The sequence below is a fragment of the Homarus americanus genome, unplaced genomic scaffold (assembly GCF_018991925.1).
Source record: "Homarus americanus isolate GMGI-L3 unplaced genomic scaffold, GMGI_Hamer_2.0 scaffold12870, whole genome shotgun sequence".
Lineage (NCBI taxonomy): Eukaryota > Metazoa > Arthropoda > Malacostraca > Decapoda > Nephropidae > Homarus > Homarus americanus.
The window spans coordinates 611590-638835 of record NW_024711502.1 but is presented as its reverse complement, the minus strand read 5'-3'; the positions used below and the strand labels follow the sequence as shown (position 1 = coordinate 638835).

Below are 27246 nucleotides of genomic sequence, written 5' to 3'. Positions count from 1 at the left end.
ATGTTGATAATTAAATTAATCACTATATTACAAGAATTACGGCAATGCAAATTATATACTGCCAAGTCAATTCAGTGACATTTTATAAGGGAAAAACTAAAACTCCTTTTGTTTTGATAACTACCACTTTGTTATCTCCCCTCCCTGACAGCTGTCAACACGTCACCCCCCTTCCTCACAGCCAGGGTGAAGGCAGTTTAGGCTTAAAGTTTTTATTTTATAAAATGTCACAGACTAGACTTAGTAGAATATAAATTACACTGCTGGAATCCTTGTAATATAGTGATTAATTTGAGTATAAACATCACATTGTTTAATTTAAGTTCATAGCAGTCCATGGTGCTTTAGAGGCACAGGAGGTGTATAATTAGTGGGTCAGAGGTGTTTTGTTGAATTATTATTACCTGACCTCGGATAATCCAGCAAGGCTTTGGATCCAAGGGTGCCAGAATCGGTGGTGTACCTGTACAGTAGTTCCTGAATACAAAGTACTTGTATTCCAAATACCTGTTTATATATTAAAAGCTACTTAATATAAAATGGTCCCTTTACATCACCATGACAAAGTTCTGTTGCCAAAGACATCAAAGCAAGGTATGATCAAAACAGTATTAAAAGTATGCTGTATATACTTACTCCTGATTATAATGCATTTGTATTTCAGCTAAAATATTGTTTAAGTCACTGCAAAAGATACACACTTTGACACAATTTTATTTGAAAAAATATATAGTACAGTATTATGAAAAGAGTGAAATGCTTTGTCTTCAACAGATTCCATGTTAAATGCATTTATGATGTTTTAACAACAATGAATTACATAATATTTTTTATTGATTTATCCCTGTATGTACAGCATATGTACAGTACTTTACATTAATGTCAAAAGTTGCTTAAAAAATAAAATAATAAGGCTTAATGTAGTTCCCAATATGTTTACTGCTGCACTTGCGCCACATAATTTTTAAAATTTCTTTTTTATTTAAAAATTCTCAGATCCGGTGATCATTAGCACTTAAGAATAAAAATAATTCATTACACTTTTATGTGCTTCCCTTCAATAATATGAGAGATACAGATGAACAACATACTAGGAACATTTTAGGCATTTTAACAGAGTTACACTTAATGAACTATTTCAATTATTCAAGCAATATCATAAACAATATGTCTCATTATTTCATTAAAATATTGCACCACTGAATTCTCCCTTAAGACTTGGATATAAAAATATAAGTTTTACTTTGAAAAAGTCATTCTATGTACACAAACTTTTAGAACATACAAGCTACATAATCCTAAATAAGAGAAGTGACTTTAAAATATTGATCTACAGGTACTCTTTAGCAGTTATCTGTTGAACTCTTTAGCTGTGAAAAGCCAGTACAGTGGTCTGCAATTAAGGTTGCGACATACCAGACAAGATTTTGGTGTCAAATTTAAAATTGCGTGCCTGGTGATGCATTTATAGACTGTCTCATAGGCCTCTAGGTCCACTTATACCACCCCCATGTGACCCACAATCACTCACTTTGCACAGTAAAGGAGTTCTATGCCATGGCTAAACCAAACTAGATAAAATATTTATTCCTCCATTTCCCATTTGCCTGCGTGCATATATTTATTTTTATAATATTTTTAGTATTTTTTAACTTTTTAGGATCCAGGGATTATGTCCCATCTCTTACCTCAATATAAAATTGTTGCATTTGAGAATTGCTTCACAAAATCAAATACCGTATAGCAATTTTTGTGTTGAAAATTTTGAATATTTATTGCATTTCCATAAGGTAAAATTTATGAGCCATATCCCGTATTTAGTGGTCATAATTTACAACTAAAGTATGGACGAATTTCTACAACCCGAGTTTTCGTAACGTGGAAGATACTTCTACAGTAGTTTCATTACATGTAAAAATGACAATATGCATAGCCATCCCACAGCTGACTGGTAACATGTTATGAGGAGTTCTATTATGATTACTTTACATGACATTAGATGCTCTTCACACTATTCATACGTTCTCGAGTACTGAGTGGTTAGACAATAAGTAGACTGTCAGAAACCACTTGTAAAAATACTGAAAGAGTGAGAGTGGATTGTCAGCCACCTAACAACTGTCGAAACTGGCAAAAATGCCCGATGAGGTCACAACCAAATGTTAACATATTCAACCATCCAAATGTACATATCTTATGATTTTATACATACAGGGTATATATACAATACAGTACATACTGGATATTAGCAAAATAACTAATAAAAATTCTAGTTTCTGTAAAAGTGAGATGCACTCTCTTACCTTTCTCTTCACTGGACTTAGCACTCACTTTAGGTATGGTGACAAAGATATACTGTACATGCACACACATGGGGAGAATATGAAAAAAACCTGGGAAACCACAATAATGTGTGGTGAGGCATGGCAAGAAACTGACTGATTGCACAAAAATCATGATGTGAGCCCACATGGGCGTGACAGGAAATTCCCATTCATCTAACTAAATGGAGAAACAAATACTGGCACAAGTTTGATCTGCTAAAAGGAATTCCATTGTAAGGAATGATTACTGTAATTGTTATTTTCACAACATATGTAACAAAAATAAATGCATATGTCACCTACTCACAAAGAATCTACAGAACATACCAGCTGTCCTTAGCCTGTCTCATAACAAATATAATTGTATGAGATCCCCAAGTATTATACTCTGTATATAACACCTTCATTGTGTACAGTACAGTCTAATGAAATTTGTGACCATCCTACTGAAAAGAGAATGATATTGCACAATCATTAGCATATTATACATCGGTTAAGTCCTTTGTAATAATGGTAGTTAGTGCAAAAAGTCCAGATACAGGACCATAAATTTAAATAAAGAACAAAATGACTTTGCAAAAGCTTTTTGCACATTAGTTTACAGTCTGAATTTGCTGTAAGTTAGTTTATGAGTCCAAAGAACATTAAACATTTGTTATATAATTTCAGAGAACATATAATCTGCCACCAGATTACTGCAAAAAAACTTTGTTAAATTCATGTCCACTACAGAAAACATTTCACAAATTTCAAAAGGAAAAAATACAACAGTCTACTCTACACTATAATCCTGGTGATAAACAACTAACTGACTTTCATCACTATCACAGACCAATTCCCTTTGTAAAGCACCTTCACAAAGTCTGAATGATTACCTGTATACTGTACTGTAGTTTTTTTTTTTTTTAGCTGATGGTACTCGGTTAAGAAGCCCTGCCCCGTACAGCTCAATAGCTCATATTATGATGTTTGATTAATATAAATAAAAGTAATCTTCCCATTAGCTGGAATCTTCGATCCCCAGAACTCTCCAATAGCCGGAATGAATTTTAAGTCGTCTAAGAAATTCTGCGAAAAATATCTCCATTTCAGGCACTGGAACAAATTTCCAAGAATGGAATCAGGCACATTTCTGGAAAATTCTAAGAAAATCTCTCCATTCTGAGAGATTGTATCGTGCTCCAATGTGTCCCCACGTATCAGGAGCGTGGGTGGGCTAGCTGCTTGAGTAACTTAGGTCGTAGGCTCTTGTGCTGGTTCATATTCTGCTGCCATTGTACACGTCTGCTCCCTTGTTTACTGCTGTTTTTGCATACAATTTGTGTTGTGAAGTATTCTACCTTACTGTACAGGACACAATAAGCCAAGAATAATGTGTTAAAACATAAAAAGTGATTATAGTTTGTGTATGTATACTGTACTGTACATACAGTAAGTATCAAAGTACTGTACATACAATACTGTATAGTACATAGCAGAGTGGACAGTGTATGCCTACTGTAGGCTAGTGTGTAGAGGGTGTATGTATAGTATACAGTGCATGTACAATTCCTCCTTCATTGGGGGAGAGGAGTGACAGTAACACTTGCTATAGTATATGACCTGCCTGCATCACAAGCTCAAGATGAAAGCATCTGCTGGTGAGAACAGTATAGTGTATACAGTAGTAAATATTGTTTGTTTACAATATATTGTATGCGTACAGTGTATTTGTGTATATAAATACAGGTTTGTGTCTCTCCGTGAGAGATGCATCGTTTAGACTCGTCAAAAACTTTCCCCAGCACCCGGAAACATTCCTGGGATGTGCGATAGTGTCTGTCCGTGTGAAATGAATAGTTTAGAACCTCGGAAAACTTTCCCCAGTACGCTGTACCAGGAAAAATTCCAGGGATGCGCAGTAGTGTCGGTCCGTGTCTTGAAAGTTTGTTTTCAAGTAGTTATATCTTTACATACATTATTTTCAGCATTAAAGTGAGTCAGAACTGGGTATCCTGAACAGTTATACAGTACAGTTACATGGATTTATTTGCAATATATCAATATTAATTAAAGATTATTTATGAGCCAATGAGCTGAAAGGAGGGGCTGGGGCTTGTATTGTCAGCTAAAAATAATACCGACTATGAATGTACATATACAGTATAGCTGCAAGTTCTTTCTCGATATTAAAAATATTCTCAGTATAAAAGTGCCCAACATCTGGAAGGAATACAGGTATATGTCAACATATTTGAGAATCACATATGTACTTTTTAATGTTCCCCATTCACACAATTTTTCTGGCAGTTGCATCTAATTTCTTTTAAGCTCAGCATTAATTTTTCTCTTTCCTTGTGGTTCTTGAATGACTAGGGGTTGTCTGGCTGTTGTAATTTAATAAGATATGTTATATAAGATGATCATAAGAGATATTATGACGATGATGATAATGATGATTAAGTTTAGATAGATTCCTAATTTTCAATATACTGTACAAATATATTTTGTTAAAATCTCTCAAAGCACTAGCTTACAAAACCTGGAAGCATCTGACTTCCCCGGAGTTTGCCTGACCCCTGGATGGACGTCTAAATACGCTGCAATTCTACAGTACTCTTGTTATTGCCTCGAGCTCACCTGGAAAGTCAGCAAATGTTAGAAAGTCAGAATATACAGGGAAGAAAAATGACAGAGAAAAAGAAGCAAGCGAAATCCAAACCGTGTATATATGTACCCAAAGACACGAAAACTAATTCACATAAATAACCTTGTGTAGGCTAAAAACACACACACAAAGTTAATCCTCCACAAAAATATATCCACAAAAATATATTTAAAGTCTTTTGAGGTACAGAGATAACACAAACTCCACAGTTGTTATACATTGCAGCACCTGTATCCATCATAAACCATAAGTAACTCACTAAGTCAAGGATATAATTTACACTCAACTTAATCATATCAATAAAACAGTAATATTACAGTATATGAAGTGCACATAAAAACAAGAATTACCTTCTTACCCGTTCCCTGCAAAACATACCATAATTCCAAATACTCTTCTGAATAAAAATACACAAATAAATACAGGTATCTTGTACTCCAGGGGCTGCATACTCAAAAGCATTAACGGGACTGTATCGCTTTGCTTACCCCGTAACTGGACTTACAGTCTCCGACTGGTATGCTCAAAACAAATATTTGGCAGTGGAGTCCGTAAGCGAGGCCGTAACTTACAAGACCTGCTTAGGTGCTGTAACATGGTCAACCCGGATATAATAAGTCACTATTTCATGCGGGAATGCACGAAAAAAAAAAAATGTATATGTTGTAATAAAGCTTGTTAGACTTGTTTTATCATCAAATAATGAAGAAAATGTTTTGTACATCAACATACTAAAATACGATATTACAATTTGTCTTTTTAGTAAATTTTTTTACGATAAGAAGAGGCTTGAGAGTTTCTATTTGTTGCGGAATGGAAGAGACGCAGCTTTTGTCTTCTTACAACTTTTCAAATAATTTATACCAAATTAGAAGATTTTTATTGCCCACATTTATGGTACCAATAATTTTTGACTGAGTAAACTTGCCAAATACAAGGTCATGTGACCATTTTTGCCTAGACTCCGCCTTCTGCATATTCAACCAATAACCTATGCCTTGGTATGGCTCGGACCAAATTATAACAAGCAGTTCTGCCAAGTATCCAAGAAGTACCCATGACTCATAGTTAAATAATACCTTACCCAATCTAAGTTCAACAAACCTAATAAAAAGGGGGGGGGGGAATTAACAGTGGTATAGCATTTTTTTTTCTTAGAAAAAGAATTAAGTTCATAGGTTTTTTATCCAATACATTCATTATTGATTTTTTTTGCTGTAAAATTAGTGAAATGTATCTTACCCTAACAAAACCTAACCTTACCTAATCTTACCTTACCTTATCTAACCTAACCTAACATTACCCTACCTAGCCTAACCTTACCTAAGAAAGCTGCAATGCACATGACAAACATTTAAATTCTCTAGAAAAATTTCAATTTCTTTAAAAAAATACATTTGCAGAAATAACATACTTTTTAGAATCATTTCTCCAACATATTTATAAATCTGATGATGATATATAAACGTAACTTAGGATGCCACTTTTATTTGGCATTTTAACTTTCGATTATCTCTACAAATGGATTATAAAAAAGGAAAGGAAAGGAAAGTTAGGTTAGGTAAGATTAGGTAAGGGTTAGGCTAGTTTAGGTAAAGAGTGGATTATTTTTGGTCATTGGTTAACCACTGACCTCAAGTATTACTCGAACATAATTCCATCTTCCCTAATGACGCTTGCAGTACGTCTAGCAACTATCACGTGTGTCAATCTCAGTTGATTTCTCCTTTTCTTGTGATTGGTTGATGATTTTGTAAACTGAACGACAATTGGCCAACTGCCTCATGCACTGGCATCTACCTTCGGACAAGAGAACTGAATTTACAGTGTAAACACTAGAGTTATAGACTGCTTACGGACCAGTAATTAAATTTTGAGTCGGAACTGTAAGGAGTCTGTAAGGTACCGTATCGTATCTCTGATACTGTACGTAACTGATGAGGTGTTTTGAGTATGCGGCCCCAGTACAGTACTGTATACTCAATTACAGTGTAAAATTCAGGAGTGTTCTGTTGAGTCTGTGAAATTAAGCACACAAGATATATTCTATTTCAAATTCAAACAACAAATCCCACAATGCTTTTTACAGAGATACCCTACAAACATTGATTAAAAATTTGTATTACAAGTACAATAAAAAGAAAATCTTCATCAACTTAAGACAGTTTACACCCACAATGGACTCTCAAAAATGTTCTTTCCAAGGTATTACTTGGTAGTAAACAGGAGGTACAGTGTTTATCAAGAATACCTGGATATGACCTCCATTTCATCCAGTAACAGAGATAAATTTAGGCGGGTAAAAGAACCAGGCATCACTGTTAAGTTTACCAGGGTAAAATAATTGGCTACTGACATATTTTGAAAGACCATTATCAATGTAATATACCCTGGGCAATTTCCACTCAATAAGAGGCAACTTTAAAAAATATTGCACTTTTATACTTGGACTTCTGTAAATTTCTGTGAGTGATTATGCTAAAAATATGAGTACTGTACTGTTTTATTCTGTAATGTGCCTGCTGGGATGAAAGGTAATTGAGAAAAATTAAAAAATCACTGGATTAAGATGGGATTTAGGAAACCCTCTTTATAAACAGTCCCTATTACTTCAGACACAGACCTGAGTTTGAGGTTCTGTTCATTATCTTTTAATGATAATATCTAAACAAAGCCTTATCAAAATATGTAACCATATCGTACAATATTTGTGACCCCCAATGAGCAAGAGAACCAATTGTTCTAAAACATTTACCTTTAAATGTGACCACTGCTTATGAAGAAGAAAAAAAAAATGCAGCTACTAACCAAAAAAAATGTTCTTCTCCTTTGGGCATTTATTTATTTATTTATTTTTGAGGGGGTAACATTATTTAATTGATTTATAAACCCAATTTAATCTTTGAAATTTATTTTTTATTATTTATTAAATACCAAAATTAGGACTGAATGGGTTAACAGATGGATAGACCATTACCATAATACTATTCACCTATCCCCCCCCCCCCTCCAGGTGTATGTGTGTTTGTGGAGAGATAAAGACTACCAGCCTACCCAAACAAAAGCTTGCCTGTACATAATGGCTACAATCTTCCAAAATTCAATTGAATCTGACAAAAACTGTTTGACTAAATACATTAACTAAACTTTCAAGGGTAACACTTACGTATGCCCCTTGTAGTATGGGCCTGTTGTATAAAAACGGCAAGTGTACGTGTGCTTGGGATGAATGTGTGAAGGAGATGTGTCTAATGAAATTAAACCTGATCATCACATACAGTACAGTACTGTGCTCTGCAGTGTGACCATGACCTAAGGGAGTGTGCTTCATCACCATAGAAAGCAGCACAAGATTATCTTGTCAAAAACAGATGAACACTGCTGCCTTTGTATTGTACAAGCTTGTTTGCTCGCTCACTGCTGTTTTTGCATACGATCTATGTTGTGCAGTACTGTACAAGCACATAGTCAGCCAAGAATACTGTTAAAGCAGTGTTTTGGCATAAAAAGTGATTACAGTTACCGTACATAAACTGTACTGTACACTTTAAGTAATTTTCATCATATTTTTTACTTAGTTACATACACACAATCCTACAGTACATAAAGTGCAAAAATAAATAATTATCACATAGTATAAAGTTATATATACAGTATCTACGGGCTTTTCCACTGTGAAACTGTGTGAATGTGTTGAGTCAGAGGGTTCATGGCAGAGCACTGTAGCTATGGACCCGACTGTGTTGCTAAGATGAGCACCAAGGGCAGCAGTGAGGCAGTTTGAACACTAACTTGTATAATTTTTTCTCTCTTTATGCTTTCATTAATACTATTTATATGCTTGTGTAATTAATGTTTATATGCCCACAATTTTATGTTTTAATGTTACAGTGTACAGGTATAGTTAAAAGCTATTTTTAAGGGTGAATCTAGTGATCTGAACAGTCTTCACAGCCTGTTAAAGAGGGTTTATTGTACATTTTGTATATTTTAGGCCTGGTACTCCAAATTCCGGAAAAAATCCTTATCCAGAAACCTCCAGGTCCCACACATGCCAGATAAACGGTCCCGTACCTGTGTAGTACAGGGGTAATTGTATATACATTATGTGTACTGTGTGTGTTCAATGATTATTACCTATGGAAGGGTCACTTCCAGCTTACGGACAGCCTCCAGGAACATAAGTCATCCGTAACCCGGGAGTGTCTTTACTCGAGAACAGTACAGTTAAAGTCCAAAAATCCGGACCACCCGAGAATCCAGACTTTTCGAAAACTCAAACGTTCTTTTTTTTTTTAGCTGGCTTTTGTGTGTATGTGCGCATGCGTGAGTGCCACAGCTGCACAGCGACAACAAGCGACCACACGGTCACCACTTTAAAACGAGCAATCAAACTGTGACAACGTACGTAATTTTGAGTCCTACTCTTTCCATTTACAGAGCCCATAATAATGGCTCCAAAAGTAGATAAACTTCGTTGTGTGAAGAGAAAGAAGAACACGTTGAAATTGAGTGACAAACTTTAAATAATTAAAATAGAACGTGGTGTGAGCAATACTGTTCTAATGGAAACATACAACATTGGAAAGTCTACAATTTATGATATAAAAGAGGCAAAGAATAAAATTCTAGAATTCACAGCTTTTTCTTTAAAACTGTTCGTTTTGATAAATGAAGCATGCTATATTTGCTAATGAATAAACTATCAAAATGTATCTGTTCATCTCTTCTTTAATCCTCCTTAAATTTGAATTTTAAAAGTACTGCCTGAGAATCCAGAAAATCCGAAAATCCGGACCGACCCAATCCCCATGCAGTCCGGATTTTTGAACTTCTACTGTATACTGTACAGTACACAGTACAGAACAGTAATATTTCCCTTAGCCGGAATCCCTAAAACCCAGAACTTTCTGATAGCCAGAATTGAAATTTTCTCAGAAAATCGTTACCAAAGCCAGAATTTTCCAGAAAACTACGGCTTTGCGAGTCATTTTCTGAGGGGCACATTTTCCGGAAAATTCAGAAAACTTCCCGATTTCCAGAAAATCCCGGGGATGAGGGATTTTTATTCTGGGTTGGAGAGATGAAAATCAGGTGCATTTTCTGGAAATTGCGAGAAAATTTTTCCCTTACCCAGAAAATTCTGGGGATGAGGGATATTTTTTCCGGGTTCGAAAGATGATGTAATGGGCAATTTCTGGAACTTCCGAGAACATTTTTCCGTTACCCGGAAAATTCCGGGGATGGGAGATTTTTTCCGACTTTGAGAGAGTCGTCTCGTTACCTGGAAATCTCTCATTTCCGGAAGTGCTCTGCACTAATTGTTCCGGCTAACGGGGATAACACTGTATTTGTATTGTCAACTTCAATTTTGATTATCATTATCAAATAACATCAGAATATTACTCCTTTAAAATAAAGTGAGAGTTTAGTTCACATACTTTAATATTCTGCTTTAGATTAACCACACACTGATTTTTCTTTTTGTTTACAGGGACATTATCACAGTTTAACTATATAATGTCTTTAAGCCCTTAACATCCAGGAAATATACTTTAGTGCCTAACCTGATCAAACTATCAACACTTGATCAATTTTCCCAATAAAGTACAGTACAGTATTTAAAGAATAATAAGATTTTTACACTCTTACAACCCTCTATGCACTCTTATACTTGATGGCTAGAAAAGAAAACATACATATACATACACAGTCTCAAATTATTTCTTAAATCTGCACCAGTAGAGATATAAGTAAGCATAAATACCCTGTAGTGTAAGACTGTTTCAGCAGAAAGTCAGCCACATAAATTAGTGTACTAGGTTACCTTTCATCTTGCTTGGGTAAACAATGAAGAGAAGGAGTTGAAAACCTGAAAGGGCAAACCCAATCAGATTTGGGTACTGGACAAAGCTATTCTCAATAATAATTCCATACAGCCACCAAAGTCCAGCCATAATGAAGGTTGCAAATATGAGAGGGAAGGGCAGCATCTCTGTACTCTGGGTGTTGAACACATCCTTCAGTGATATGAGAGGAGATGCACAGAAGATGATGCTTCCAACACAACACATCATGCCCACACGGTTTTTGATGATCTCAACATTTACACCTGCAAGAGGAAAAACATCAGTTACAGGGGGTATAGATTGACATAAATAAGGATGCATTTTATGTTGTGCATGAAGTAATGTGAGTGTTATCTAATGTAGCCACTCCTCGACTTACGACGGGGTTAGGGACCCAAATCTAGATCGTAAGTCGAATTGGTCGTAAGTCGACTTGCGAAGATAATACAGTCGACCCTCGTTAATTCGGACCCCTTTAATCCGGATTTCGGATAATTCGGACAAAATCTGAACAAACTTTATTTTATTTTATTTTTTTTTTGTAGGAATATTACCTACGCGGACCTTAAGCTAAAATGCTGGTCCACCCACTGCTGGGATAAAACACCAGCGTCTTTTTGGTTAAATGTAACATCTCCACCACTAGTGTGGGGGAGGAGGGGCGGGAGATGCAACTTTTAGCTTTAGACATGAAAAATATTTACCATTTACTGCCAGTAAACAATGGAAACGTAAAATATGTACCAATTAGTAATGAAAAGGTGTGCAGTTCCTTCAGCAAATGAAGCTCACCAACTTACAATAGGCTAAATTACCTTACAACGTGTTTTCAGTAGTCTATGTTGAAGTTCTTAGCACAGGCTAACTTATCATATCATATACGGTATAACAGTTCTCATTGATCTACAAAAAATACCGGTAATAAAAACCTTTTCGATATTTCACACTTAATATAATACCCGGTAATCTACTTCAACCTCCTACTGTTTACAACGACGTATGACGCACCACCAGCTGTTGAGTATCAGCTAGACGGCACACGTGTTTTTCAAATCGTTTTCAGTTAAAAAACTGTTACATCACATGTATATTTTACCTTAACTGTGCCTGAATGAATATATTCTCAGAAATAAATAGTAGTTTTGCTGAAACGTGATGTATTTTAATGTAAAATAGGATAAAATACATGACGAAAACAAAAGATTTTACCGAACCTTCCGATATTCAAGAGAAGTTACTCGTTTTTTTTAATAGTTTTTGGTTAAAATACTGTTATATTACAATGGTATTCTATTCATACTGTGCTTGATATAATGCATTCACGGAAATGTAATATTTTTGCTGAAATGACGTACGTATTACAGTGGAGTGGGATAAAATCGTGACGAAAACAATGACTTTCACTTTCTTTCGTTCAAAAGATGTTACCGTAATCGCTTTTCGATTGGTTTTCAGTTAAAAAACTGTTGTACAGTATTAAAATAATATTCTATCCAAATTGACTTGAATAAATACTACGATACTATATTTCTCAATATTTTCATTAAAATCCATCCAAATCATTTTCCTTGTCATCGTCTGCAGCACCAAACAGCTTCTCCCAGTCCTGTCCTTGAACAGGGCTAGAGGGTACGTGATTTTCGAATCGTTTTCAGTTAAAAAACTGTTACATCACACGTATATTTTACTTAAACTGCACCTGAATGAATATATTCTCTGAAATAAACAGTAGTTTTGCTGAAACGTGATGTATTTCAATGTAAAATAGGATAAAATCGTGACGAAAACAATGACTTTGAAATATAATGCAATATTAACCCCTAAATCAGTTAATTCGGACAATCGGCTAAAACGGACACCCTTCCCCCCCTATTAGTCTGAATTAACGAGGGTCAACTGTACATAGAAAATCTAAAATGGGTGTCTCTTTTTCTTCTCAGCACCACAAAACGCTCACTTTTAAGCATGCGAGCCATTTTAAAGGGAATTACAAACGAAAATTTTGTCACTACACAGCGCAATCACTAACGTTGGGGCTCGAAAATACTTAATTTGAAATTTTTTTGGTACGACTGGGGCAGTCGTATGTCCGGGTGGTCGTAAATCGAGTACAGTAGGTCGTAAGTCGAGGAGTGGCTCATAAAAAGCTTCCTATACCTATTAGCAAAAATTTCTAAAATGACAGCTACATTTCTTCACCCTTTCCAGCCTTTTTTTTTGCTCTACTGTAGTGTAGGATAGCCTAAAAGAAGAGTAAAGACACCCAGTATCCCTTCATTTATTGTTATCCAACCATTCTTACTGCTATCATGGCGGTGTCTTGTTATGATATCACCTTTCCTCAACAAGGTCCTAATCGGGTATTACATTCTAAACAATTCAAAATTTACCTGAGAAGAATACATAGTACTGGATCACAAAAACAACAGTGGAGAACAGCATCAACTGTCTCCTGGTGGAGTACCAAGGTCCTGGGGCGATACAGTACTTTATGTACACCAGCAAGTAACACACCTGCAACAAATTTTTTTTTTTAAATAGATAAAATCACTTACTGCTTCCATGTATCATTTCTTACTTTATGGATATGATAAATTTCTCCCACTAGAGTTGTTGTCACACTACCCTAAGCCAATTTATATTTATGATTATGCATGCACAAGACTGACTAATTTTCAGAAGGTGCACCAGAGAATTAAACATGACCTAGCCTTGTTCAAGGAAGTTATGTTGAAACAAAAATGTACTATAGCATCAAACATAATTTTTTTTCTACGGTTTGATGTGATTTTTTCGTAATTGTTCCTTGAATTGCCTGTTACTGTTACTTGCCCTGGTATAATTTTTAGCTGAGGATTATTATCAGTGGCATGCATTCTTAAGAAGCAAGGTAAGCATTGCTAACCCTATAAAAATTCTTCCCTTCAAAATTAAAATAGCTCTTTGTTTAGTTAACGTATTATTTAATTGCATAGTACTGTACCATATAGCAATCAGCATCTTTTTTTATTTAAGTGTCAGTGAACTTAAACCTGCTGTAATAGGAGTCTAGACTATTGAAGCTTGCAAAATGAGAGTGTTTGTTTGTTCAATCTGATGATCATATCATTGGCTCATCTACAGGCAGTGATATGAGAACCCAAAAACAGTCACCAAGGAATTAAAAACAAAAAAGGACACAGGAATTAGCCACTGTTTTGAAAGTGGTACACCGTACAGTATTCATTAATGCATGTTACAAGTCACCTCACACCCTCAAGATAAGACTCACTTCAAGTAGTCTGGAACACTGGTGAAAAGATATCTGAAAATCCCTAAGATTCCCACGGTGTAAAATACCCATTATAAACAATTGATAACCAATATCTCTAGAAGATTAATTTTTCTCACTAATCCTTAGATAAGGAAATATATTTAGCTGAACACAATTATATAAACTGTACTGTACAAGGGTTCTATGTTTGTTAGGTAAATAAATTTGTAATCTGAATATATACGACATACACTATACTGTTGAGAGATGTACTGTACCGGAGATATATGTGTGTTGGCTACTAAGTAAAGATGGTAGAAAATGGAGAGCTTCTGTGGTTGTCTAAAACATTGACAAATCCCATGATATCAATCAAAGAACACTTCTCTTACTGCAGTGTATTTTATAAACTAAGGCCAACTAATGTGTAACCCCTATATCTTATTTAACCTTTGATTCATCCCATACATAAATAAGCAGGGAATAAAGATAACAGACAGATAGATAACTCTTACTCTTTCCATAGCCAAGGTAGATTTCCAATATTTAGTCATCGTGCAAGAAAGTTTAAGTTACAGTTTCGAGCCACAGGGTTTCCCAATAGCCTTTGTTGAAGATGTAATTTTGAAATTTGCTGACTTCAGAATCTTTATTTTATTTGAGTAAATCAATCAACTGATAATCATATACCATGTACCTGTATCACTAGAAATATAATGAAAGCACAGAATTGTAATGACTATTTATTTATACTTCTGCACATGGAAACCATTCAGCCATTGTCTTTTTGAGATAAGTGATGCTGTAGCTGACATGGTCAATCTAGATGATGTTTACTCTAATGAACAAAGCTAGAAACTTTAATGTTAAGAAAGACAAACAGACAGCAGCATGCCATTAGATACTCCCCAAGTGGGTGAATGAAAAATAAGAAAAAGCCTCAAATGGGTGAGAATTCCTTGTGGGTTTTCTAGATATTAAATCCTGTGAATGTGGAAGAAATAAATCTACAGATGCATTTCACTATTAGTGCTCTTGATCTTAAGAAATAAATATTGCATGACAGGCAATATATTTTAGCAAGGGTTAATACTGATGCAGTGCATGCCAGTCAAGGTTATGAAGACTGCTGTTACTATGCTGAATACATCAAACAGCAGTGGCTGAAAAAGGAGTTTCACTTACATTCCTTCCTTTTAGAGATCTCACCATTGACAAAGGCTTCAGTGCATTATTATTTTAGCTTTGCTACCTTTGACATGACAATAAATTTTCAAAGTACCATACCACTTGTACACAAATATTGTTCTTTGAGAATACGGAAGGTAAAAATGTATTCAAAATATACTGTGCACGATGATGTCTACAAATCAAGTGTGATGGAGGACATGCATGTCAAGATGCCACTCAGGTAAGGAAATTAGCTATATGATTTGTGATGAATTAAAAAAATGAGTAGAATAATTTTATTTTTGTATACCTGTACTCAGCAACAAAATAAGAAGGTACAGCATCCTTCACCAAGTTGTACAAAATTCCCACTATTCTTATAAATAAATTTCATTGCACATGACAATTCAAAGTACGAAAAACCAACGGTGCATTCTCAAAACCTAATACTGTACACTATAGGTAGAAGAACCTACCTTACAGACTCATACTCCAGCAGCACAACACAAAGAGAAAACATAAAGATCCAGAGCATTTAAATGCAATCAAAAGTCAAGTAAAGGAATTTGGGTTTAGATGAGGTATAGTTTATGGGAACTAATGGCCCATCCCTCTTAAAGGAGACAGATTTTATCATAAGGACACCACACATCAACTGGAAAATATTCTTAGGATCTTATGTAATGTTTGTTTTTTGGGCTGCCCAAATTTCCAGTTTATATTGAAATCACTTAGGAACAGTACATCCTATGTTCTCAGATATTATAAAAAAATCACACTAAGAAAGAATTCTATTCATTTAGCAGTAGAGGAGGCGATTGACAGAAACCTAGGGACAGTCCAGCTGGGTCTTGTTCTTTTAAAAATTATTCTCTACTGAAGTTAACAGTAGCATCATATGGGAAAAATAGGTTACAATCCTGGACCCAGAAATTCTAGCATACCCCAAATATTTTAATTTCTTATATTTTTTCTAGTAATAAAATACTGACTTTTAAAGCTCACAAATGTCTATACTTCACTCTTATAACTAACACCAGTCAAAATTACTCTAAAACTTCCATCAACAATCTTTATGTTACCTTCACTATGTTTCTTCAAGCAGCCCAAAAGCTCAACATTCTGCACCAAGATGAAAAATGAAGGCTTGATCCTGAAATCTCCTTTTATGGCTAAGACCATAACTAAGCAACTTATGTGTAAACTCCCTAAGTCTGTAGGTTTAAAACTAGGTAAACCCTTGACAATACTCACTATAGTGGTTGGTATAGCCCAGAGATTAGTAATACCTCTCTGTTACAACCATCACCATCAAAATGGAGATTAGAAGCAACAATCACCAAAGTAGAAGGTCGGCAAGTTAGATGTGAAACTATTATCTACTCCATTACACATTAGCCCGGTCAGATATATTGGATATGCCAGGCATCAATCCTTTAGTTTCCAGTGGATACTTTGTATCATTCACTGGGAAGAGAGAAGAGTATCCAAGTTGCTTTGTGGAGATATTGGCCATAAACTGGGATTTCAGGATCAATTTTACATCAATGGTCTTACAACCCTCCAGTACTATAGTGTACAGTATTTTATTTGAGTATCGGAAGCTTCAAGTGCTAGTGAGAAATGTACCCCACTACTGTAGGGAAGTAATTCCTATTAAACATAGTACAAAGGAGGGTACAAAGAAATAATCTTACAAACTCCCTAGCACCACACAGTCTGTCAACATACTTTCTTCATCCTATTATCTTGTAATGAACATTCTGGACTAAGACCAGGTACCTCTTTAAAGGATAGAATGAACTGACATTCCTCTCAGGAAGATCATGGAAGGTGCAAGAACTGATACCATGAACTTGATGAGCACAATCACCTTGACAATCATCTTTGACAAGTAGACCCAAGAAGCTTTTAGTGATGGTTCAATATTTGACTTGCTGCTTAAGTGCTTTGTAATCCTAAGGTAAAAAAATGACTCCTCTGACTGGAGAGACAGTGATGAGCACCATCCTCAGTCTTCCAGGTTTAAAAATGAATGCTTATACTGCAGGTGCGAAGTTAAGGATCCACTTATTTAAGAATTTAATACTCTGCCTAAGATTTGCCCAATTAAGCACAGAACCAAGAGGTAAAACTAAACTCAGATCCTGGATCCTCTTCCCTGTTGCCTGAACTAAGAGGAGGCCAATTCCAGCTCATCCATTACAAAAGTTCCAATAGTCTAGAATCCTGAATCTAAGGCTGGCTCTTAGGGGACAGGTACCATATAACAAACAGGAAGGTCATTTAAAAAAGAAGGATCTACATAGATCCATGAAGACCTACAATTACTGTAAGTGTATTCATACAGCTCCTCAACTCCACCACCTAACCATCACACCTCCCACACACAATTCATTTCCCAATTTTCATTTCTCTTATTTTTTGTTTTATATTATATTTTCTGTATTTCTAAATCACATTAAAGTATTGGAATGATATTTAATATAATACTGGAATTTTCTTTATTTCTAAGTCAAGTTAAAGCATTAAAATTATATTTCCATGACTTTTATGGTTTCTTATGTAGCTAAAATCTGCAGCAGCTGGCGCTTGGCCGCAAATTATGAATATTTGATCACAAAAAAAAGAAAAGAAAAGAGGTACATTACATACAGTAATAACAGAGGTACTGTACCTGCAAATTTAAGAATGGGAATTATCGTGACTTCACTGTACTGTACAGTAGTACCCCGATTTACGCGGTCAATTGAACCCACAGGGTACCGCGGAAAGTGAAAACCGAGTAAAGTGAACAACAGAATATATGGGATTAATTCCAATAGAGACTGGCCCGACCCCCAAACTCCACTTTTTCCGACACAATACCTATGTTGTAGTAAAAATTACATCTTAATTTTATGATGGTATGCTCACACAATTAATATTTAAGAGAAATACAGTCGCCAGGTTAATGTCCATTCAAATAATGGACTCAAATCCCCCCCCCCCCTCTTCCCAGCTCACTAGCTCCTACCTCTCTGAGAAATGTTTGGGTGAAAACACTAGATTTTAACGTTTAGTAATAAATAATACCTCAGACTAAAGTTAGGATAATATAATTGACATTTCTGGATTCCTTGCAGGTCAGGGAATATTTTGAATGTAAACTTCATATATTTTGCACAAAAGATAAAATATTTGCTTTGTGTAAACCAAATTATTACATTAGATCTAAAATTTGTATGTCTAATGCAAAATCCATGATGTTTATATTCAAAATGATCATCATATTGTAAGAATTCCAGCAATGTAAATTATATTCTGGCCGGGTAATTTGTATGAATTTTATGAGCTAAATAAAAAAAAAAAATTATTCTTCACTGCGTATATGAGTAGATGCACCGCGGAAAGTGAAAGTCTGGTTCTGGCAAAGTACCGCGTAAATGAGAAATCGCGGAAAGTGAAACCGTGTAAAGCGGGGTAATACTGTATCTTGTTCTCCATCAAAATTTTGGTCAACAGTGGGAGCAGACATTTCATTAAATACTCTCCCATTTAGAGTCTCCAAAGTGTAATTTTCACATGAGGACAAAATTTGGAAAATATCTTACTGAGGAATGAGCTTCCTTTTCTACACATTCATTTGCAAATATAATACTGTATTACCCATTCTCATAATGGGTAAGTCAAGCCTTCCTTAAAGACTGCAGGCCAGACACCTATTTGTGCATACCTGTCAGCATGTTCAAATTATACTGAACAAATAGAATCTTTAAACATCAGTACAGTATCTACTGAGTTGATATAAATCTTAATGTTTAGTCATAGCGAAGGAGCACATGTGTTAGAACATATGGCTACTTACTATATTTCAAGCAGGTATGTCATTCAAAGCATAGTGCAAAACCATTCCCTTGGCTACCCGCACCCCCCTACCAAATTTGAGCTCTCTATCTTCAAAACTATAGAAATACATAATGAACACACACACACACACACACACACACAATGTACAGATAACTAGTTTCCCAGAGTGCAAATGTTAGACAAAATTGGTCAGGTCTAGTTATTATGTAATATTTACCAAGACGGAAAGAATTAGTAGATATTTTGGATGATAAAACAGTGTCAGCCATTGTATGATTTCTTTGTACGGTATATTCTATTAGCTAAGTAAACTAATCTTGAATAAAAATTATTGCATTGCTTTGATTTTGTGTTGAATTTTGTAACTAATGTTGAGTTATTGTGTTAACTTTTGTGGTTTGGATTATTGTAATGGTGAGTTTGCAATACAGTACGAATATACCAGAGACTGTACGGTTGTAAAAAAAAATTTCTTTTAAAATAATGTCATGAATATATTCTTTGACTATTAGTAAAAGACCAACACGTTTTCTGTATTATTAAAGTACTCGTATTATCTTATCCTGTTGAACAAAATGTTTTAATTACTTTTAATTAAAAGTCCAGTCCTGTTTAGTTACTAATGATGTCTTCCAAACCAAATTATTCTCAACAGCTCCTCTTCATCACAGTTTTAAACAGCAAGCTTCCATAGAATAATTTGAGCTACAGGAAAATCATCCACAAAATGTTACTTGACAAGATCATTGAGCCAACCTTATGAATTATAATACTGTACACACCAGCCATAAATATAGAGATGTTAATAAAGCATCATATCTTACCTGTAACAGTAGACCCACAGCATTGGTCAATTCCATCGACACATCACCCAGTAGCAGACTGTATGAAAGCCATGTGCTGTAAATGTTGAGAATATATTTTTAGTAGGAAAATATTTCTAGTTCTCTCTCTCTCTCTCTCTCACACACATATATGGATTAAAGTACAGCACAGTAAATTCCAGTACTGTTAGTTATGTTCTGTATGTTCCTGGGTAATGGTTAGCCAATGCAGTTGACAAGTTGTTCAGCCTTCTCGGATTATTCCTTGATACTGGGTCATGCAACACGTTAACAGGGTGTGGTTGTTGCGTTGGCAACAGCTTCTACACCTCATACAAATTCACACCTAGGTGGCCCTAGGGCTGGCCATCCTCGAACACAAGGGGCATCCATTATGTAGTTATCCATCTATCATATCAACATTAATTCAACCCACAATAAATACTAAACTGTATCAATATTATAAGTTGTTAAAAATGTTTCTTAGATTTTCCCACAGCCATACAACTAGACATCTCTGACACTTACTGCTCCTTCTGGGACATTAGGTTCAGCCAAAGGTTGAATTTTCCTTCACATATTTTAGGCTATGTTGATCTTTAAACTTTTGAGAGATTTTAGTAAACTGATAAAATCAATTATTGAAAAACACTTTATGCTAACATGAATGTCACATACACCAGGTTACTACCTCACTGTATCACCTCAGTGTCTGAATCTCACCCTCACTATCTAATGGATTACCACAGGTTCTTTTACTCTTATTAATCCTTATTATACTTTTAAACTGATACATATTGTTTTTAAGCACATAATTACAAGAGCCAGACACCCACCTTGTGGAAAATACTCCTCCAACAAAGGGGAAGCCAGATATGTTTCCAGTTGATGACTGTTTGACAATTTTGCGACATATGTCAATTCCACTTAAAAGCTGGAGGATTGTAACTGTGGTGGCAGCTGTTGCTATCAAATCTTTGTGGTCAGCTAACACCATTGTTAATGTCTGTTGGAAGTAATAATACAAAATAAGAATAATAGGAAAAACACATACCAAACAAGTCCAGTAACAAGGCATTTTGTTAACCTCTAACACAGAAGTTTTTTTATTATTATTCTATGTGGAGTTGTCTAAAGTAATGTGTATATCTACCAGTAATCTGATCTTCATTAAAGAATTAACAATATATGATACTGTACAGTAGAGGTACTGTGAAATATAATATAATCAGTATCATCACCCATTTGTCATAGAATTGACAGTAAGGAGAACCTTTGTCTGAGGTCCTGGTAATTAGTGAGTAGCCTAAGCTCTATGGGTGGGAACCCCGATGGGTGATTAAACAATACAGTACTGTATAGAACATGACATGGAAGACAGATTACTGTACAATACTCACTGAAACTACAGTAATTATGGACAACTTTGTCTATGGACTAATTAATATTCACACTGTTCATGACTTAGGTAACATTTGCTTATATAAAATGAAATGAAGCTTCCAAACAAAGTACATATCAACATTGATAGATATAGATATTTATTCAGTACAATTTTCATAATGTTTACAATTGGTTTGGCATGTACAGCACAGTACATACTGTAATATACTGTAGTGAGGTATACATTTAGACAATATGGGTATACAGTTCAGCATGCATATAGACAATGCAGGTACAGTAGAGTACTGTACTGTATACAGTATACATACACCATGAAGTTATATAATTTCCAATGTACTTACTAATACAGTATACAGCGTGGGTAAACAATGGAAAACATTAAGGTAATATGACTCAAGATAACCAACCTAGTCATCATTTGATTATTTTCAGTTGGGTCCTTTGCTTAGGTTTGGTTACTATTTTCTAATGGTAAATCTACAAGAATAAAATATAAAAAAAATGAATAAATATAAGAAGCACTACACTGTGCTTAGACTATCCGGGTGTGACGGATCACTTCAACATTCGATGGTCACTCTTGTGTTGAGGATATATTAAAGAACTTGATTGAAGTACAAGTTCTCTCCCTTGAGCTCTTCCATGACTCTCATTAATACAGCAGCTACTCACTGTGTTTACTCACACCAGTAGTGTAACTCCACTGAGGAGGGTGACAGTTGTTGCCTCAACTGTTTGGTACGTACAGTATAAATATTTCGTGTGCCATTGTGGATTTCTTCTCTTACACAAAAAGTGCTGTGTTTGAATGATTCACTTTGACTTTGGATTACTACAGTTCTATACACAATATTGCAATACTGTATAAACTATCTATAGATTTTTGCTTATCTAAATAAAATGTACGGTAATACAGTTTCATTTTACCACTATATATTTCATGGTTCATATTGTTCTAAGCAAAGCTCATCAAGTGATCATCTCAAGAACAGCTCATTCTCTACAAGATTCCAAGTCACTACCGGTAACTCTCTAATTTGATGTTTTCATTGTGTTACTTTATTAAGTGTTCACCAAGAGGAACTATGAATCCTGGCTGGACTGCTTTGTTGCGGTTGTACGAAAGAGTACAGTACGGTATATGTACAATACTGTATAAGTCATCAGAACTATATTTGGTCTCATAAATAGGTTTTTCCTATGTATTTTGATGGGTTTCAAACGAATTTGATATCCATTTCCACCGGAAATCACGTGTATATTAGATCAGGGGTTCTCAAACTTTTTGTCAACCAAGGGCACCTTAAATAACATGATGCATACAAATATTGTCAATAATCAAAGAAAATTTCATAGTCCAAAGCATTTGTTAATTTCAACCCAAATCCAAAATATCCTGCGAACTGGAATCGCCAAATCTCTCGCAAACATTAAACGCACAATATATCAAAAGCTTTTCGTGGACCCCAGTTTGAGAATCACTGTACAGGTATTAGATCCCCCCCCCCCCATCCAACAATCATAACGGAAAAAGTTGGATTTCTTTTTTAGAATAAATTACAAAAATTATATTACCAACCAACCAAGAAAACCTAACCTAACCTGTTGTTCATGCCCCAGACGCTTAAAGAGCGAAGATGGAGGCCTGGAGCGATGCGTGAGCAGGGGGTCAGACCAACTCTGCCATAAGTAAACAAATCATGGCGACACTTGTGACTGAGCGAAAGTAATAATGTTGAAAAATTAATATCTTGGTTATCCTAAATTTCCGGTAGAAATAACATAAAAGAAAAATGTCTTAGAATTGTGTAAACATTACAAGATACATATTTTTTTATAATAATAATAATAATAATAATAATAATAATAATAATAATAATAATAATAATAAAATAATATATATATATATATATATATATATATATATATATATATATATATATATATATATATATATATATATATATATATATATATATATATATATATATATATATATATATATATATTATACTGCATATGTACGATTTGCTTGGGATCGAGTTGTCCGGCACCCCAACAGGAGGACCACAGGATTTTATTCAGAGTACAGGATCTCTTTTCATAGAATTTACTTTTAGTTCATGGCTCTGACATCAATCTTGCAATATAATAGCTTTGAATTTACTAGGGAATTACCAAGTATGCCATGGTATCTGCCCCTTCATCATATAGTCCAGGAGTTCTGAACCGATGTGAAGCCTCATCAGAGGGAACATGAGATACATTTCGCAGAGCCACAAGGTACATTCACCAACAAAATTTCTGTTGCCCGACCTGCCGCTTCATGAACCCAGAGATTCAGAGACCTGCGAAACTAACACAGTTCTCTGAATCTCAGGGTTCATGAAGAGGCAGGTGAGGTAACAGGACTTTTGTATGTGAGTACATCGGGAGTACAGCATATACTGTATACAGAATGCATAATGGATATAGGTATGGCAGCCATATGCCAGAAATTACACTGGATATAGGTACTGTACTGTGTTGTTAATGGTTAGGTTACGTTAGGTTAGTCAGAAGGAAGGCCATCTTAGTAACTATCATTATATAGTCTGCCCACCACACATGCACATTAGGCTGACGTACCAATATCCTGTGCCTACTGAATATGCAATATGTGTAATTCTTTTTATGATACAAGTACACATAGTTTATTAAACAAAATAATACCACTGACTGAATCAAACAGAGGCCAAAAATAGATAAAAATTATAATTGACCTGTGTCTGATTTTAACAGATATGAGCCATTGAATAGAAATAGTTCAAAGCTGGTTTTTGTTAATTTGTCAAAAGTACAGAGGTCACAGCACTGAATGTACTGTACCATTAAATAATTCAATTAAATTTTCTTTTTCGGTTATACTAGCGTAGATGATTAACACAAGAAGTTGTTTGATTACATAAATTTTTTCCACAGATGTTCTTTGGATGATATAAAATAATAAAAATGATATGACAACTCTTCATTATAATTGTACAATTTTTTTTTCTCTTTCTACGATCATAAATCACCAGTAGTGGGCAGGGTACGAAGGATGAGGGAAATTGCAGGGTAAAACACGGTGAAAACTGACCACAAAACACTAAATTGATGTCTCTACGTGCTTTGTATGTGAAGAAATTAATTATCTACCATAAATAAGCCGATTTTGCTGGGAATGTTGTTGCCGCTCTGTTTGTTTCCGTGCACCAACCAAGCAGTTTGGTTTGAGCATATTCTCACGTCCAAGAAAAAACAAATTATAAAATTACACCATGCCACTTCAAGAAGTTGCTTTCATTGGTACCAGATATCAAAGTAAGTACTTTCTGTTTAATATGGCAGGAAGTTAGCTAAGGTTAGGTCAGGTTCTATTAGGTTCTGTGTATTGTCATATCGTTGATATTACTATTCTCCAAAGAACATCTGTGGAAAAAATGAACGAAATCGAACTCCTTCTGGTGTTAGCCGTCTGCTCCACATTTACCTTCTTTTCGGTTCCAACACCAGATCCATTAACACAAACTGTATATTTCTGCAACAAAAGTCCTTTAAACAAAATGTTGGAATTTAACGGTGCCAACATTGTAGTTACCAGACTGTAGTTCAATACACAATAATTTGTTGAAGCGCCAAAGCATCAGTACCACACACTTATTTCAGTCTAAATTATACTAAATGCCCTATTGAGCTTTTAACAACTCTCTTGGGTTACCCAAGGTTGATTCAACCACTTTGTACGCCAGTACATGTACAGGCTGAACCAATGTCAACTTGTATGATAATTATATATAAACTAAATCACATTTACTGTTTTCCTTGTATGAAGGATAATCACTCTTAGGTAATTATTGACGACTGTAAAGCTAATGTGTGTGAATGAGAACAATTTACTATAATGTTTTCTCAGAGGTTCACCGAGTGGCGACAACACTAAGGTACCTGTCAGAAGTTACCAATGAAAGTTCTAATTCTAACTTAGCAAACTTATTTCAACACAACTTAATGCATATGTTTACATTACCTGGCTCCACAATAATTCCAACTTTATTCCTTCAGAAGAATGAGTGGATAACTAATAAGAAACATATACTAACTTGTATGACACGTAAGCCAAGCAACACGTACTATAATCCTCCTGAAAACCGAAAACAAGGTGAACCAACCTCAGGAGTTTTTATTAATACCAGTTTTAATATTTGATGATAAATTTCTCAATTGCTCATGCAATTTGAATATCAGTGTTTAATTTCATATTTAATTCATGTTAGTAGAAGGGCTGAACGCTGAAGCAATATTCACTAACCATGCATGTTAAATATTGCCTTTAACTTAATATCTCAAAATAAGATTATAAAATTTCGACATAATTTTTAAAGTTTTAGATGTAATAAAAACATTTAATTTCAAAGCATTAATATTAATGTTAAGTGAAGTTTATTATCCTGGTTTATTATATTTCATAACAAACGACTACGATATACAGTACTTGTTTGTCATAGTACAACGGCATCACAAATAAGGCATCATAAAAACTTGCACCAATTACTTCCATTTGCTACTTTTAAAAATACTACTTATATTTTAACTCAATCAGTAAATCAGTTAGGTATGAATATTGTGTAAGAAGCAAATTTGAAATGACAGTTTATCAGCAACAGGTTGGAGTCTGACCTGTTGCTGATAAACTGTCAGCTTCAACAAATACAAACTCAGACATAAGGTTGAGCATCTCACTCAGACGAACAGACAGTTGGGATGGCAATAGACAGCATGGATAGACTTGAGACAGATCAAAAGGCATTTATAAACAAGAATAACACAAAATTGACCATAGCTGCGTCAGTGAGGGTAGCTGGTTTTACATCCACCAGCGTAAATAATAAGACGCATTGAAAACTAACACCCTCGCGCGGAAAGAACATGGATGGTCGGTCAGTCATGTGAGATGGGCCTAAAACTGACTAACGTAGATGATGACTATGATGACGTAAGCAGATGGTGACTTTTCTAACCAGAATCAAGGTCACTTCTCTTCATAATATAATTTATCTAGGAATGATCATCGGTGATTCATACTAATTTTTTTTTATGATTTTAACCTCTCCTTATGGCGAATATTTCTTTAACTAATCATTCTAACCTTTATTCTATTCCCTCCTATAGTATTGTGGGGTTCAGGATGTTTGGTTCACACTCAGGATGGGATGGAGAAAGGAAACTCACATTGTGCTCTCTATATACATGTTGTATTGGATGTACAATGCAGCTTGGTGCTGGGAAGGCAGCGTGGTTACAAGCGTGATGTAGAGAGAGCTGGTTGGTGAGGGTGCTCAGAGGAGGACAGCTTGTGGGTCGCCATGCTCGCCAGGCAGGCGGAGGAGGTGGTGTTGCTGGCTGGTTGGTGTGGGTAGAAAGAGCAGGTCACCACGAGGTCAGGTCTTAAATAGCGGGATAGGCGTGGCTTAGTAGTTGAACCCCGCTCCGTGATGTATGGCGGCGCTGGTTGACCTAGACCACGAGGCATACACTGGGGAATTGGTGGGGTTGGCTACTCAGCGACTAACAGCGTTTGTAGGGGAGGAATCCACTACAGTATACTAGATACTTACAGTATCCGTAAGACATTAGCTATTGGAAATGTGATTAAATGTTTTGTTATTAATCCAGTGTGAAATGTATCGGTATTGGTGGTATAATCCTAATGGTCTCTAATCCTGTTGCTTAGGTGAGGTTAATCTGGGTTTATTGAGATTAAAGATTAAGTGTGGGGTTTATTCTACCTGTGTTAGTAACAATCACGACCATGATTATAACGACGACCATGATTATAACAACCACGACCATGATAATAACAACCACGACCATGATTATAACAAGCACGACCATGATAATAACAACC

At 35.2% G+C, this 27246-nt stretch overlaps 1 protein-coding gene across 3 annotated transcripts; it reads right to left on the bottom strand.

The window, feature by feature from the left end:
- Positions 1-698: 698 nt before the first annotated feature.
- LOC121858488 (sugar transporter SWEET1-like) lies at positions 699-25541 on the bottom strand. 3 transcript variants are annotated; one of them, XM_042354933.1, is made up of 6 exons: positions 25442-25541; positions 20753-20922; positions 19917-19992; positions 13211-13334; positions 10799-11083; positions 699-4943 (listed from the first exon to the last, which is right to left on the bottom strand). In XM_042354933.1, exons 2-6 carry the CDS (start codon positions 20911-20913, stop codon positions 4912-4914), a joined length of 678 nt encoding a protein of 225 aa, XP_042210867.1. In that variant the 5' UTR covers positions 20914-20922; positions 25442-25541; the 3' UTR covers positions 699-4911. The 3 variants fall into 3 exon arrangements, with proteins under 3 accessions (XP_042210867.1, XP_042210862.1, XP_042210876.1); XM_042354928.1 differs by having other exon boundaries at positions 25369-25502; XM_042354942.1 differs by lacking the exon at positions 25442-25541 and adding an exon at positions 25239-25284.
- Between the last annotated feature and the right edge of the window lie 1705 nt (positions 25542-27246).